The sequence below is a fragment of the Hypomesus transpacificus genome, chromosome 25 (assembly GCF_021917145.1).
Source record: "Hypomesus transpacificus isolate Combined female chromosome 25, fHypTra1, whole genome shotgun sequence".
NCBI lineage: Eukaryota > Metazoa > Chordata > Actinopteri > Osmeriformes > Osmeridae > Hypomesus > Hypomesus transpacificus.
Genome location: NC_061084.1, coordinates 1651769 through 1667994, shown reverse-complemented (window position 1 = coordinate 1667994; position 16226 = coordinate 1651769). Strand labels below are relative to the sequence as shown.

Sequence of the window (16226 nt, the reverse complement as noted above, 5' to 3'; positions counted from 1 at the left end):
AACAGAAATTGGCTTCAATGTTGGAGCTCAGTGACATGGTATGATGTAAGAATACTTTTTAAAAACAGCACAGATAAAGATTTTGATGTCGTTCCTGTTTCAATGTTTGACTTAGTGGGAACAAATGGTGCTATTGCAGACATGTACGATGTAGCAGGTAGTTTGAGAAAGTTGTCTGGCAGTCATGTGTCTGATCACATACCCTTGTCTTTAACAATATCTGTTAACAGTGGACATGCATTAAATGTTGCTGCTGCCTCCACCGTCACATCCTTTTAATTCTGTTTTCACTTCATCCTGGGGAATGTTGAATATCACTATATCTTGGGGTAGGTATGTGGTCGTGCATTTGGGTGCAGAACAAGAAGTCTCTCTGCTATTGTTTGGTTCTGTGAAGCTCTTGTTTTGTGTCTCTGGGAGATAACATTCTGAAGAAAGACCATACTGCTAAAGATGAATGCTTATATTGGTCTTATAAATACTTAAAAGCTTTTAAAAGCAGTCGTCTGCTGATGAAACTCATTGCAATCACAAAATATGTCTGTGTGTTCTGCAAACCCAAGACCAAGTAAATGTTACCGTCTTGTATCCGTTATGACAGTGGATACTCAGTGAATCTAGTACTTTCATGTTCTCAACTAGCACCCAACTGTCTTTTGCGGTTATCTTTGCAAAAGTCTGTAATGCGAAGGCAAGCAGCATTGATACTGGGTTTGCACTGTATTATAAAGTGAATCCTCATATCAGCACCCCTACCCAGCCCTACAGATGGCAAGACCTGCAGGCCAGCAGACAGGATTTCTGGGGGCAGGAACTAAGTGACGTCCCGTCTGGAACGTTTCATGATGAGTGGCGAAGAATTAAAAGATGACCAGGAAAAATGTCGAAATCAAAAAAAATGTTTCACGCTCCCGTGTCATTAGGCTGGAAAGCAGAACTCCAATCCTATTTTAATCGCAGTGGGATTTATTAACCAGAAGCAGCAGGTTTAAATCTCAGCAGATTACACACCAGCCCTAAGGAGATACAGAGAGGGGGCCGGAGAGGATTGTGTAATCAAGTGCACTTAAGGTGATACTCTCTCTGGTCTCCACCAGAGGAGCCTAAGGAGAGGGGTGTCCAGAACAACCCAGCTGATGTCACTGGGGTCTCACAGCTGTCACCTTAAGACCTATGGTTAACAGGTTTAGGACAATTATGGTGTAGATATTTAATAGAAATGGTGACAAGGACTATGTTTGGGATGAAGGATTAATCTAGGTCTTGATACATTTTCATTTACATTTCTTTAAAATGTGTGTGTGTGTGTGTGTGTGTGTGTTTTGATTGGGCACATTGCAATCAACAGAGGTACAAAACAATCTACCAGAATGTCTCTAAAATGTGTAATGTGCTAATACCTTTATTCTCTTCACATATCATCCGATGAAAGCATTTTGCGGTTGTACTGATGAAGGGTCTATCTGAGCATTCTAGACGGAGAGTGCTGCCATCTGATGGAAATTATGCACGTACTATTTAATGTAAATTGATGTTCCCGTCAGTACTTTACAGTAATAACCAATCATTAGAATCCTGGTGTGCCAAGTCACTGTCTTTGGTTCTTCTAGAATCTCCATGACTCAACACTGCGGCTCAGTTGTTAGTTAATCAATCATACACTGAGGGACTGCTGTGGTAGGCTACACAAAATTGAATGTACCTCAATGTGTGATGAGGAACTGAATCAACCAAACACAACAGCTAAGAGACATGCTGGTCCACTTAATTGCTTTCATTACAGAAGGACATTTTCACTTTTAGCGCAAAAGAAGCCTGCATAAATAAATATACTGCAATTACTCAAACCCAACGTGTTTTGTAGAGGGAAATTACCAAATAACCACTAGATGGCAGTCGATTTACCCTGCTATAGCCACTGTTAACGTTACTTTAAATTTGACGCTGTAGTTTGCCCTTCCTCTTCCGGTCTCGGTGAAAACAGGTATGGCGTCCTAGCATTACTCTCCCAAAGTAAATCATATAATCTATTGCAATCTTCATGATTATCACATCTTACAGTATTTCCGAGATGAACAACATAACATTAAATCAATTGTAAATCGTTGGATTGGTATATTTTGTTATTCGGTCGTTTTTCACTGATGTGATGTCCCAATATCGGCCAATGAAGGCTGTAATGCTAACCGGTAGCGTAGTACATGGCAGGAAAGCAAGCGTAGTTCCAAATGTTAGTTGTAAAATTTCGTGTCCATTTCAGCAGTTATTAAGGCATATACATCAGGAAGTACGCATGCTACTGCAATACATATTTAATTATATAATAGAAATATACGTGTATGTACGGCGTACGTTCAAGCAAACTCCCGTTCATTGTAACGAGGCTGATATGTCCAATAGCTTTTCAAACTATGCATGCTTAGAAGCAAGTCTAGTTTGCTTGTTTTATTCGTGCTATGTGTCGTTCTGAACAGCGTCAACTTGTTTTTCTAGGTTCAAGATGGTTCAACGCCTGACTTACCGTCGTAGGTTATCCTACAACACCGCCTCCAACAAGACCAGACTGTAAGCAGCTTGCTAGCTATTGTTTTGTAGTTCTGATGACATTCATTCCTTGTTCAGTTTGGTCACTGATCAGCTTGGGAATTCATGTTGTTGGGGTTTTGCAGGTCCCGGACTCCCGGTAACCGCATCGTTTACTTGTACACCAAGAAAGTGGGCAAGGCTCCCAAGTCGGCATGCGGCATCTGCCCAGGAAGACTACGCGGAGTAAGCATCATCATTCTGCTACTATCAACACTTGGCAGCACCATAGACATATTAGAACTACCTATTAGTGCAGAGTAGGACGTCATAACTGAAAGGATGTACAGCGTCGGGGGCTGCTGTTTGGGGGACCCGTTTTCAGCATTAGAATCCGTAGTTGGGGACCTAATTTGCGTGTTGGTTTATTGGATCACTCCTTCCTCCCATTAGCTTCTTGCCAATTATTATTGTTAGTGATTTTCAGACTGTGGCACTGACTATCCATCTACATCATCACTGGTGTCAAGACTGCATAGCTAATTGAGCAAGTGATGCCTAATACCTTTTGTAGCTAAGCATGCAAACCTAGTGTTGATGGGTGTCTCTACAGGATTTATTGGGGGTATTTTGTGTGGTTTGTATTTTGTGTGGTGTGTATTTTGACCACCTTGTTTGTTGTGTAGATCCGTGCAGTCAGACCCCAGGTCCTGATGAGGCTCTCCAAGACTAAGAAGCACGTCAGCAGAGCCTATGGAGGATCTATGTGCGCGAAGTGTGTGCGCGACAGGTAAATCTCGTCTGAATATTTTAACTGGGGGGACAAAGCCTGTTTTCAGAGTGGAGTTTAAACTGGAAATGTTGGTCCTGCAGTCATAGCAAGATGTTTCTCACATGAAGTAACTGTACGTGTAGGTCTTTCATTAAAGTTGCATCTATAAGCAGGTTATACCAAGTAGCAAGTATAATCCAAAACTAGCCCATTGATACAGATTTTAACCAATGTAGACAGTATAATCTATAAACCTTAATTGTCATGTGCATAAATGTCATGTAAAGAATCTAACATTAGTTTTGTCTCTTAGGATCAAGCGTGCCTTCCTGATTGAGGAGCAGAAGATCGTTGTCAAGGTGCTGAAGGCTCAGGCACAGAGCCAGAAATCTAAGTAAATGTGTATTTGTACTGCGACAATAAAAGACATGGAAATAGTACTTTGTCCTGACTTTCAGTGTTTATATAAGTGCAGTAAAATGTATAATAAACTGCAAAAAATACTGGTTGTGGACATGTTACAGCAGCTAATTGCATTAATGGTGAGGGGTTTTGAGAATGGGGTTACACATTTGGTGTATGCGATTCAGAAACTTTCTGAAGTGGTTTAAACTCTATTAATCAATGGTATGTTGATGATAAACTACAAAATAATTCAACCCTCCAAAGAACCTTAACGCTGGGTGTTTTTATGATCATTACCCTTAAACTGTGGTGATCATAGTAATCTTAAGGCTGCAACGGACACTACTTTTATCAACTAACCGATAGCTTCACTAGCTGCATCACTGGTACTTCACTATTATACTATAATTCTGGATCTGTGTTTCTGTATGTCACCGAATCATCTAACCGATGTTGAAATCACCGGCTGCACCATGGACAAAAGTGCTAGTTCCAGTTAATTATGAGTTAGAGTGCAAACATGATTGGGACCTGTGTTTATTCTCAGCTAGACCAAATGTTGCCACTAGAGGAGGCTGTGTAGAGTTTTTGATGGTATTTAGGTGTCTCCTTCTTAACTTCCTGGACACGTCGACCTATCTACTTTATACTGACCACCGTAGCCCTAAGTGCTAACCAAGAAAAATATTGCAAAAATGGAGACATTATACGGTCTACCGTTTGCGGTTTTAGAATGCCCAAACATCAAACTAAAAAAGCCCTCGTGGTTCCACATGCCATCAGCAATGACGGTTTATGCCATCGTTATTGTGTCCTATTTTCTCATCACTGGAGGTAAGCAACGACAACGGCAGACTATTAACAAGAAAGCTCGCTGGTTATCTTGCTACGTAGCTTCTCATGTCTTATCAAGATTCCGGATAATTAACAGCCCTAGGAACTAAATAATTGGCTTCGTGAACATGCATTGACGAAATAAACGAACCGGCCTCAGCAATGCACATTTACGTAAACGTACAAAGTTAGAAGAATGATACAACCCAGGTTTAACACTATCTATACAAGTGTCGGCTAATGTTTGCTCCTATCCTAACTCTCAGGAATAATCTACGATGTGATCGTGGAACCACCCAGTGTCGGCTCAATGACCGATGAACATGGGCACCAGCGGCCAGTTGCCTTTTTAGCATACAGGTAAGGTCACATCAGAACCATGTGTCAAAGCTACTCATTCGTGGCGAAGCTGTGCATAAGTAACTTACGCATGTTATTATTACCAACATCGCACACATTGTTTTGCATTCACATGAGTGGTGTGTTTCTGTCTGATGGTTAATTCATACGATCATCTGCTGTCTGTCCCTGACAGAGTGAACGGCCAGTATATCATGGAGGGATTGGCCTCCAGCTTTCTCTTTACAATGGGGGGTCTTGGCTTCATCATACTAGACCGCTCCAATGCTCCCAACATCCCCAAACTCAACCGCTTCCTGCTGTTGTTCATCGGATTTGTCAGCGTGCTCCTGAGCTTCTTCATGGCCAGAGTCTTCATGAGGATGAAGCTACCGTAAGTCTCTCTCCCTGCACAGGTGGGCTTCCCACAGTGTCACTGCTCATCTGAGGTAAAGACTGTGATCCAGCATCCAGGACTGTGTTGTTACAAGACACTTACCTATCTGTTCTGTTTTTGTCTCTGCAGTGGATATCTGATGGGTTGAAGAAGATTCGAACACGAGGAGCAGTTGTGTGGACCCTGCAGGCAGCTGTATATTCAGGCTTAGCTACAGTCTTAAGCCTCAATGGAATCCAGACAGTTTAAAAATGAAAAAGCATTGAACTCCACCAAGAAAACGCATCTATGATTTCCCTCCCTGGTGATAATACTTAAATGTCCCTTTAAGATTGTTGTCCTTAACCATTCTGTAGGAGATGAGGAGAGGGAGCTGGGTGATCGGTTGAGATGCAACAATGTTTTAGGGAGTGGGCACTTTTCTTAAATGAATTTATTATTGCCACCAAGCAAATGTTAGTGGGGTTTGCAGCAATTTTTCAATTGATGTTTTGTAGACATGTTCTTGAAAATACCTTTAAGCATGTTGTGACTTTTTTCTACTAAGACTGGAAACATTTTCTTTCCAGAATCAAATGGCAATAGTAATAAATAATTATGTATTACACGTTTTTGAATGAATATTTATTTATACACCACCATATGCAAATAATACTGAGTTAAAAAAACAGATTCTAGCACTATGCCCTTCATCCTAACATACTTTTACCTAAATTTAGTAGGCTAGACAAAGCATAAAAGCTGCCTATAGACATAAAATACTGTTAAAGGTTTGCTACCATGGATAGAAAGTTGGCACAACAAGGAGACATATCTTTAAGTCATTTCCTTCAAAATAAGGTATCTGTAGTCAATAAGTAATGGAAGTCATCCGTGTTGGGCCCTGGTAGCTCATGGTACACACGATTATATGCATGATTATCTCTCCTGGGAGACATCTTTGTGGAACATCAGTGGGTCATCGTGAGTGCCTAGAAGCTCACTGGTTAGGTGTGTGTATCATGTAGCAGAGGCTTTACTGCAGGGATCTGGGTTTGAATCCTACTTGAGGCATTCCCCAGCATGACGTCATGTTCCTTGTTCATCTTCTCTGCTCTGTCCCAATGAAAGCAGACATGATCTGTTACATGAAAATTGAAAGAAAGCCCACTTAATGTGTTTTTTAGCATGTTTTATTTCATGGTGTGAAGGTAGCTTGACGGGAGGGGGGGCTCTTGCAGGTAAGGGCCCCGAGCCCAATTCGAATCCAGCTGTGCTGGAGCATTGAAGCCTCAGCTTGCATGGGACACATGCTTATCCAGTGGGCTAGAGTTATAATAATACATATTTCTCTCGTGTCACACTGTTACAGTATTATATGTATTTTATTTTAGTACTCATTTATAGTTTTGGCATAAGTAATTATGATATGGATGAGTTGATAGACAACAATGTCAATAACACTTTAGTTCACATACAGTACTATCATGAAACATTGGATTACTACATAGTGTTTTATTTGTAACCATTTGAGAAACTTATTATCAAGTCTTAATTCATGCCCTTCTGCAACTAATGTAAATAACCTGAGAGGACACTGCATAATATAAGTGCAGTGAATATTTTTTTTAACACTTAATTAATTAATGCACTTTGTGTATCCATTTAAAGCAGGATGAGCAATATGGCATTTTCTCAAGTATCTAATGATGTGAGACTCCTCCTCTATGTCCTTATTCTCTTGGTCGGCTTGGAGGCAGGCAGAAGGGCCTCCTTGTTGGTTCCATTTCCATTTGGTTGATGTCTGTTTTCGTCAGCGGAAACCTTCCTTTTACTGCCTCCATTCTCTATGTTTGCCATGCCAGGAAGGTGTAGATCCAGGGCATTCTCGAGATCTAAATGTCAAGAAACATACACATTACAGCCTAGTGAGTGACAAGCCCTTCCTGAGCCCTACCATTGGAGGAACTGGAGGAACCGGACAAGCTTTGTCACTATGTTAACACACTTAACAGTTAAGTGTTTGAATAGTTTGAATGCTTGAATGGAACTAAGACCCAACTTTTCGTAGTTCAATGTTTCCTCTGAAATGTATTGAACTTTGAGAATGAGAGGTGTATGTTAATATTTATAGATGTTTTTTTTGCAGCATTTCTGCTTTCAGCATTTCAGCATTTCTTGCGTTTGTGACAGGATATGTAGGGGAGAGGCCAGGGCGTGAATCAAACCGGAGCCCCTGCAGTAAGGCCTTAGCCTACATGGTACGGGCCCTTAACCAACGACACACCGGAGTGTCTGTATATTCTAAGAATGATTTGAGTCTGGATGTGTAGGATTGCTAAGGGAGATCATTGAGAGGAGTGTGCAGGTGGTCTTCTAAGGGGAAGACAGCTGATTGCTCAACACCCTCTATACATTACAACCTTAAAAACAAAAGGAACGGTTGGTGTTTCGTAACATCCTTCTGACAGAATTGAGTCATGGTATCATTAGCAGGCTAGCTGAAAGACGGGATGGATTGGTGCTTTGTTCTTTTCTCTACAACAACTTAGGAGTTTGAGAGTACCTGTGAGAATCTGGTCAATCTTCTGCACCACAAAGTTACAGTCCTCCTCAGTGAAGCACAAGGGTGGTTTGAACTTGAGCACGTTGCGGTGAGGACCGTCCGCACTCAGAAGGATGCGTTGCTCCTTCAGTCTACAAACGACAAAAACAACGACCGCGGTACTATTAACTCTGTCGCCGCTGTTCAAGTTTTTCTATTCAGAGACCAGAGTCCTTTGTGGATTCTATATTCAATCAAAGAAATGACTCGTTCTTTACAGAAGGCCAAAGCCACCCCATTTTAAACTTGAACACGTTAAAAGTAGTAATTACTTTGGCAACCCACATTCACCAAAAGGAATGTATTGTTTCACCTTTAGAGACATAAAAACAGTGACACACTCACTTGTATATGATCTCCTGAGCTTCAGCGGTCGCTGGCGTCAACTTCAACCTGTCCCTCACGAGTTCCACCCCTACAAACAGTCCACAGCCCCTACCAGACATGACATCACATCATGACCCACTTAACAGGCGCAATTACTTGATCTCTGTCTCTGTTTCTACTACATTCAGCATTTTTTGTTGTTGCATAACTTGCAATGCAGTTATACTTTAGTGCTTTGAAGACATTTTGTGCTAGCTTGATATCTGTTTGATAATCTACTTGTACTAGTTTGATAATCTACAAGTCAATAAAAATCATGCAGGCTTAATTCGGGCATGCCGGTGCTAAATCCAAACCAGTTATATATTATAAAACCATAAATCTGCTAAATAATTTGCTAGGTGAGTGCACAACAGTGATTCTTTATTCTTTGGTGGACACGTCCTGTACTGTACGTACAGTAAATATGTGTGTGTGTGTGTTTTGGGCCTGACTGTATATATTATATGTAGATTTGTGAGTGTGTATGTTGCGTGCCTGAGTGTGTGTATTGTATGTAAAAGTGTGTGAGTGTGTTGTGTGCCTGAGCATCTACATTGTGTGTGTGTGTGGATGTGTGGATGTGTGTGTGTGGATGTGGATGTGTGTGTGTGTGTGTGTGTGTGTGTGGATGTGGATGTGTGTGTGTGTGTGTGTGTGTGTGTGTGTGGATGTGTGTGTGTGGATGTGTGTGTGTGTGTGTGCAGGTACCTGACATCCCCCACCAGGGCATGCTTCTCCTTCTGCTGCTCCAGCAGCCTGCTCAGGTACGCCCCCACACGGAGGGCGTTGCTCTGGAGGTCCTCTTTCTGGATCACGTCCAGCACAGCCAGGCCGATGGCACAGGACACTGGGTTCCCTCCGAACTGAGACACCCGAGACCAGACCCGGAGACAAACAGACCCCCTGTTGTTCAATATATAGGCATGGAAATGTCCTGGTCCCTCTCCAAGAGATCCAGTGACACAATGTGATGGAAGTCAAACAGGGCTTGTTCGGTGGACTGGGGGCAGGGGGGGGGGGGGGTCGAAAGGAATTTGGGCATCATATCTGAATACAAAGGGCCCTAGTAGCCCAATGAACACATTTTGGAAACGACTGCCAGTCGGAAAACTCATAATGATTAGGCCAGATGTTTCAAATGGTACAGAGTGATGGCATATAGAGTAATGGTCTATGGTATAGAGCAGGGGTGTCAAACTCATTTCGCATCGTGGGCCACATACGGCCTAGGGAGATGTCAAGTGGGCCGGACCATTAAAATTATACCATACTCTGCTATAAATAACCAAAATATCATGTCTTTCTTCTGTGTTATCTAATTTAATTGATATAAAGACCATATCGTATAAAGTCCGTCCAACCGCTTTAACAAGTAATGATCTCTTTGGTGGTGTAGTTGGTTAAAGCGTTGTACGGTTACATATTGTTAATGCGAATCTGGGATCCCAAGTTCGCGCCCCAGTCCAGTGAATCTCGTACGATATTCTTTAACTTTTACTGTGAGAAAATGACATAATTCTAAAGGCCTACGGATGTATCACAACATTTTAATGTGTGAGCACTAATATCAGATCAAAATGAACACATGTAGCCTTAATTAAATATTGAATAACGTAGGGTAGTCTACCGTCGGAGACAACCACTACCCCTCATTCAGCCAGTTTAAACGGCTGCTAGATGACGCTGTTCATTTTCAAAGCGCCGATAGTTCGGCTCTTTGGGCCGGCACAATCCGGAAGAAACCACCAAAGCTTCACAAGGCATCGTTCGCCCATCCCTAGTAGAGACCAAGGTATTAATTGATACCGTCTGCTGTTTTCAGTCTGTCTCAGTGATGCGGCTTGTCTTCTACTCTGATGGAAAGAGTGCGCCCCTTAGCGGATAATCCATGAATTACAGCGATTTAAAAATATTAATTCCATGTCTTTTATGCATTTTTTCCACTTTCAAATTATCCTGCGGGCCTGATCGAACCTCCTTGGGGGCCGGTTCCGGCCCGCGGGCCGTATGTTTGACACCCCTGGTATAGAGTGACAGTACAAAGTGTGATAGTCCATGGTATAGAATGACAGTATATGCTATACAGAGTGATAATGTTGTGTTGTACCGTGTTGAAGTATTCCATCCCAGTTGACTGGAAGGCCTCTGCCACTTCTCTGGTCGTCACCACACAGGACATAGGGTGCCCGTTCCCGATGGGTTTACCCATGGTAACAATATCAGGAACAAAATCTTCACCGTGCAGCTGGAAGGCCCAGAAGCTGGTGCCAACACGCCCAAAACCCACCTGGACCTCATCAGCGATGAATAAACCCCCTGCTTGGCGAACGTGACTGTCAAAGGGAACAGGTTGCACACAAACACAGACTCAGGATATAATATTCTAAATGAGCCTGTCGTGTCAGCTGTAATGATACTATAACTTTTGCAATCTAGCAAGTACTAAATATGCCACCTGGGTGTGGGTGGGGGGGACAGGATGTTTATCACGGGATCTTTATCACAGGATGTTTATCAGTATGTGCTAGATGTTAGGGTTAGATCGTTTGTGAGTGCTGAGTACATACTGTGCCACTTTTTGGAAGTAGCCCGGAGGGGGGATAACCTGCCCACCACAACTCTGCAGGGACTCGGCGATAAAAGCAGCAATCTGGACAGGAGAACAGAATGTCAGACTTAAGAACTCCCAGAACTTAACACCCCTGGAAGAGTGACTGAGACACGGAGAGACAAAGTCCATGGCTGAGATCACAACTCCATACACAACCTGTGGATCTCTCTGCCTTCTATCTGGAAATGACAAGTCTCACATTGTCCATGAGCATGCTCTGTCCACCCCCCCCCCCCCCCCCTACACCCACAACTGCAGAGACAGATGCTGTCGCAGAGTATTTTCGTGCACAAGGTTACGCAACGCGCCAATGTCCAAAAAGGGAAACAAGGTTATAAGGGAACATAAAATAATGCAATCATACAAGAGAGGCTTGTTCTGTCCTCTTCCGGATTTTCTTTACACAAATCCACCAGGTGTTAGTGGCACCATCTATCTTCCTAGGGTGGGACTACAGCCCACTGAGGTGGGTCAGACATCGTAATCAAAGCTGGTTGCTTCCGATGAGGGAGGCGATGGGAAGTTCCTGGAACAGAGGGTTAAGCCCGTGAGAGGGCCAGTGCTGGGAAGCAGTGCAGCGGCACCTGGGAATCGTAGTCAGTAGGAATCGTAGTCAGGAGAAAGTCACCTATTGAGCCCCCAGTCTTTGGTCCTCAACCTGAGAAACAAGAGACACAGTGATAGAAGACGGCAAGAGGAAAGAGAAGAAGGGATGGAAGATGAAAATGTTATTGACGGTTCATGGAGAGTGGTGTCAACTTGATGCACTGGGAAGCCTGTTCATGGGAGAGTAAAGGGACGCAGAATGATGCGGTCCAATTCAAAGAAGACTGGGATCATAGGTCTGTATGGTTTTTGGAAGCCCAGAAACCCGAAAGTCTCCCTTACAATGTAAATTTATTTGCGCTGGGAAATTTCTCAACAACATCTCGTATTCCATTGTGAAGGCCGAACAGTCATGCAAGGCTCAGTCATCCCAAAGCTGAAGCCCCCTGAAGTTGGGTGCAGTTTATCACTGTACCTTATGTCCGCTGGCATGGGCCTTTTGTATGATGTCTTTAACGTTGTCGGCGTACGCTGTAGCGGGGTCTGGGTGGGATTCTCTATATTTGCCTCGGTACGTGTCTGGACTCTGCGCCTGGGGAGGAAGGGGGGGGGGGCAGAAAGGCAGGTTAACCATCATACCATCTGGAAACACTATCTTCTTCCAGGGATGTCCATGATTGGTTCAGAAACAACATGTGATGGGATGTTACTTCAGACTTTATTCAAAATGGCCTCCAGGTGACTGCAAACAAGAATTACATTGACAGAAGAAACAGTTTATTGCAACAATGGCGTTTGGATTATAACTGTTGACTGACTTAGGCCAGTAAGGCGTAGGCCAGTAAAAAACACATTTAAAAAAGGTTTGAGATTTTTTGTATCTGAGAAAAGACCAGAGAGGTTTTCAAAACAACTCCATTGCCATGTTTGTTTAACTGTCATAGAGACTTCATCACGATGATTCAGCACAATTCAACAAGTTAGCTTCAACAATGTCATGCCCCCGAAGACATGTGCATTAAAATCACACAAATGAACACACACATACACACAGGTCTCTGCTGTCAGACCCATCTTAGGTCATGGTGTTTTGATTCTACTGTGCACTCACCACATGTACAGAAGGGCTTTGCTCTGCGTCTGACAGCTGGTGGAACTTGTACGGGCTGATGTGGATGAGCGATGACACGTGACCGTGATACGCACTGCAGACATGGGAAACAGCTTGAGCAGGGTGTCAGAGCCTAATATGACTGCACTAATGCTTGGGAGCCGAGTGATATCACGAGGAAACTCCAGTCTATTCCACTCTTCAGCACTTTTACACACAAACACACACACACACATAGACAAGCACACACCATAGACACGTATTTCAGTCTTTTTCATTTGTAACTTTGAATCAAATTTGTAAGTATTTTACTTATTCAAGTGATAAATTAATTTTGTACTTTATTTTAAGTCACTGGAAGGAACAGTAGGAAAATGGCCTCTGTAAAAATGGCCAGGAATTGGGACTTACTTGTCCAGTGTTATGATGTCTTTGTGGCCAGTGTATTGCCAGGCCAGTCGAAGAGCGAGGTCGTTGGCTTCAGAGCTAAAGTTCAAAGTGTATTGAGTTACTTAATAACCACAGGATACACAAGCTTAGTCATGGCCATGTCACAAGCAAGAGCTATCTGAAACACTTTGTGCTGAAATATCCTTTAGAAACAGAAGATTCATCATCATCAGTCATTCTGACTTTGCCTACTTCATGTGAATATACTGAATAACGTAAGTTGAAATATCTGAAAAAAATGTGTTGGGGGCCTTGAGGGTGTATGGAGGTTCACAACGTTTTAGAAAACCTTCTGAATAGGGCACTATAACATCCTGGCACAGACTGTACTTTTGAGTTGTCTAGACCAGTTCTGTGCGGTCTGCGTCTCACAGCGTGTCTGGACGCATTCCAGAGCTTACAGCTGAGTTCTGGCCACGTGCCATCTACTGCAGGAGTGACTTCACGGTTCCTTGCAATTGGTTGGCTTCTCCTGTCTGTTTTCCCCATCAGAAATATGCTCTGCTTCTCAACTTCCTCGTTTCTTCAGCACTGACTGCTCTTACTTATGTGGAGGCATCTTCAGAATCAGCTTCATACAGCTTTTTTTTGTTGCCAATCGTGAGATGGCTTTTCCGAGGGACTACAAATTACGTGGTTTTTTTATGCGCTACCCTCACCCTTTACCCTAGCCATATCTACGTCCCAATCTGTCTTTACACCCAATCCTGCGTGTTGACAGACTTAATTATATGTGAAGACTTAATTATATACTCAATCTTTTCTGACGTTTTAATGTGTAGGGTGGCATGAGGGCAACACCAACGGTGTCCTAGGTGGAGGTGAGACCGGACGTACCCAGAGTTGACAAAGTAGCAGACAGAGAGCTTTTCAGGCAGCGTGGTCTGCAGCTTCTGGGCATAGTTCACCAGGTTATCGTGCAGGAAGCGAGAGTTGGTGTTTAGCAGAGCCATCTGCTCTGCTCCTGCCTTCACAACCTCCGGGTGGCTGTGGCCCACTACAAACCAGGACATGAACGTGTACAGAACACCTCGCATGTAATCGTGTTGGAAATACCCTCTCCCATTACCAACCAGAATGTGAACGCAAACCGTGAACGAGTCATGAGTTCACATCTACAACATACGTGTGTGTGCATCTATGGGTCACCCCTCCATTATGTTGAATAGAGTTACTGTCAGTTACCGTGAGCCACGTTGTTTATGCAATCCAAGTACCGTTCCCCATTCTCATCATACATGTACTGGCCTCTGGCACGCACGATCTTGATCGGATCGTGACTGAAGAAGACTTTGCATGACGGACTGAAATGTAACCAAGCACATAGGCAGCAATTGACAATACAGCAACACCAGAAATGATTGGCATGTCATTAATCTACCGGTACAATCGACTGTGCTTGCAACTCCCTTCTTTGGAAAAGAGCACTTACGGTTCATTTAAAGTCAAGCAGACCGAAACATTATCTCCGTGACACAAACATGCCAAATTAATAGCAATCTAAAAGAATAAATATGCAAGTTTCTTTTGAAAAAAAAAAAATTTGATTAACCAACCCGATATCCAACCCTATAATATATATAAAAGGTCAGCCAACTAGTTATACAAGCTGCAATTTTGCGACATATTGACGATGATGAATACCATGTAACATTCTGCAATATTTGATGAATCTCACAAATACAGGCACGCTCAATAAAGAATGATAGCCCACTACTGTCATACTATTATTATTGTTATTTAATTGTATTCTTTGTTTTGTTTTCAACCGGTACCTGTCACTGGTAGTAGCCTAGAATTACACATTTATTTATTTAAAATAAAACAATTAGTTAAAATGTATAGTTGTGATATCGAATAGATTACTGTGGTTTGATATGGAAATACAATTATTAACTTCTATATATCGTGATTTATTGTTGAATATCTGTCTGGTTTATCATAGAGCGTAGGTTTATTGAACATATAGTGTTAAGGCGCTATCAAGGCGATTTCTAACTTTTTACTAGTCTTGAATTTTAATCTTTAAACCTTCATATATATATATGAAAACTTAATTCTCTGAACTTCTCCGATCACGCTATATGTGCAAATTCCATGATCACAAAACTGTATGTTCTGTTTTCATCGTCCTTACTAAACAGACTGTACGTAACCATAAGTCAAGTCAGCAAAGTACATTCCATACCCAATGTGCTTCTTCCTCAGTTCTATAGTCTTCTTTTTATCAAAAGTCTCCGCTGTCATCTTGGCTGTTTTTTACAAGGTTAAAAGTTTCCAATGTCCATCAGACTTGCGTTGTTGGACAATGCAACAATGACTTTATAGCGATGTACTGTAGTTGCACACGTCTCAGTTATTCAAACAGGCACGCGCACACGAGCACATTGCCTCACAATGCTGCCCCCTGGACGTAAACAAGGAGAATACTCGGTTTCATGGGACACATGTAGACCTCATAGAAGCAAGGGGCTGAGCACTCAATTAAGACAATTTAAAAGTAATTTGAATGACTGCATTTATTTGGCTCCCACAATACAGTCATGTGAAATGTTTTGAAATAATGTGTGTAGAATATGTGTGCAGGAGTTCTTTTAATGCAAATATTAGCCACTTGCAAATGTGTAAAGGAGTGATACAGATATACAGAGTAGAAAATAAAACAACAAGAAAAAGAAATGAACTGAATAAGAAAGCAAAGAAAATGTTGCTCGGGTGTCATAAGAGCTCCCATGGCGGGATGCGTTCATGTGTTCATGTACCAGTTAGGTGGACTAACAACTGAAGGTCATTGAAGGACTGGTGTGGAATACGCTTATTTCTGTAAAAGAGGAATTCAGTTTAACAAGAAAATAATCAGTTGTCTCATGAAATGAAATATGTATGATGGAAAGTAGATGTCCAATCAAGGGTGTGTTTACCATAGTTTACGTGTAAATGTGATTCAAACGTGTGTAAGGAAGGAATTATGTGTGGCCCCCATACCAGTCTCTATGACAAACAATTAAAATATATATTCATAGGAACTTTAATAAAAATGACTGTAAATGACAATCAATCGACCCTTTATTACTGTAAGCAAAGGTCAAATCCAAAACAAATAGAAATAAGAAATTAGCTGCACATCACTGAAGTTACAGTATTTTGTACCTTAATGAAGTTGTACATAAAAAATAGTGGGAATAAAAAGATAAGAAAGAAAACCATATGGCAAAGAATGGGTTTTCAGAAATGCCAGAACATCTTCTAAATGTGAGTATGAACAGGCAGAAATAAATGACCCCA

The 16226-nt window shown here is 42.1% G+C and overlaps 3 protein-coding genes across 3 annotated transcripts; 2 read left to right on the top strand and 1 right to left on the bottom strand.

The window, feature by feature from the left end:
* The first annotated feature begins 1944 nt into the window (after positions 1-1944).
* Positions 1945-3732, top strand: rpl34 (ribosomal protein L34). Its single transcript, XM_047049060.1, has 5 exons — positions 1945-1984; positions 2494-2565; positions 2670-2769; positions 3210-3313; positions 3609-3732. Exons 2-5 carry the CDS (start codon positions 2501-2503, stop codon positions 3691-3693), a joined length of 354 nt encoding a protein of 117 aa, XP_046905016.1. The 5' UTR covers positions 1945-1984; positions 2494-2500; the 3' UTR covers positions 3694-3732.
* Positions 3733-4291: 559 nt separating this feature from the next.
* On the top strand, positions 4292-5875 carry ostc (oligosaccharyltransferase complex subunit). The gene is made up of 4 exons (XM_047049049.1): positions 4292-4534; positions 4801-4894; positions 5070-5267; positions 5400-5875. Exons 1-4 carry the CDS (start codon positions 4396-4398, stop codon positions 5416-5418), a joined length of 450 nt encoding a protein of 149 aa, XP_046905005.1. The 5' UTR covers positions 4292-4395; the 3' UTR covers positions 5419-5875.
* A 553-nt stretch (positions 5876-6428) lies between these two features.
* etnppl (ethanolamine-phosphate phospho-lyase) lies at positions 6429-15308 on the bottom strand. Its single transcript, XM_047049297.1, has 12 exons — positions 15130-15308; positions 14127-14245; positions 13779-13938; positions 12903-12977; positions 12492-12585; positions 11856-11972; positions 10791-10873; positions 10331-10556; positions 8932-9086; positions 8200-8289; positions 7816-7946; positions 6429-7144 (listed from the first exon to the last, which is right to left on the bottom strand). The coding sequence occupies exons 1-12, from the start codon at positions 15186-15188 to the stop codon at positions 6975-6977; spliced, it is 1479 nt and encodes a 492-aa protein (XP_046905253.1). The 5' UTR covers positions 15189-15308; the 3' UTR covers positions 6429-6974.
* Positions 15309-16226: the final 918 nt, after the last annotated feature.

Bases quoted from the DNA above. Each gene is read 5' to 3' on its own strand.
- etnppl (XM_047049297.1), bottom strand. From the start codon at position 15,188: ATGACAGCGGAGACTTTTGATAAAAAGAAGACTATAGAACTGAGGAAG. The intron at 11,973-12,491 runs GTGAGTGCACAG...CTTCCTCCCCAG, and splicing joins AAAGCCCTTCTGTACATGTG to GCGCAGAGTCCAGACACGTA. The intron at 10,874-11,855 runs GTACAGTGATAA...TCTCCTGTCCAG, and splicing joins CCCATGCCAGCGGACATAAG to ATTGCTGCTTTTATCGCCGA.
- rpl34 (XM_047049060.1), top strand. From the start codon at position 2,501: ATGGTTCAACGCCTGACTTACCGTCGTAGGTTATCCTACAACACCGCC. The intron at 2,566-2,669 runs GTAAGCAGCTTG...GGGGTTTTGCAG, and splicing joins GCCTCCAACAAGACCAGACT to GTCCCGGACTCCCGGTAACC. The intron at 3,314-3,608 runs GTAAATCTCGTC...TTTGTCTCTTAG, and splicing joins GCGAAGTGTGTGCGCGACAG to GATCAAGCGTGCCTTCCTGA.
- ostc (XM_047049049.1), top strand. From the start codon at position 4,396: ATGGAGACATTATACGGTCTACCGTTTGCGGTTTTAGAATGCCCAAAC. The intron at 4,535-4,800 runs GTAAGCAACGAC...CCTAACTCTCAG, and splicing joins CTATTTTCTCATCACTGGAG to GAATAATCTACGATGTGATC. The intron at 4,895-5,069 runs GTAAGGTCACAT...TGTCCCTGACAG, and splicing joins GTTGCCTTTTTAGCATACAG to AGTGAACGGCCAGTATATCA.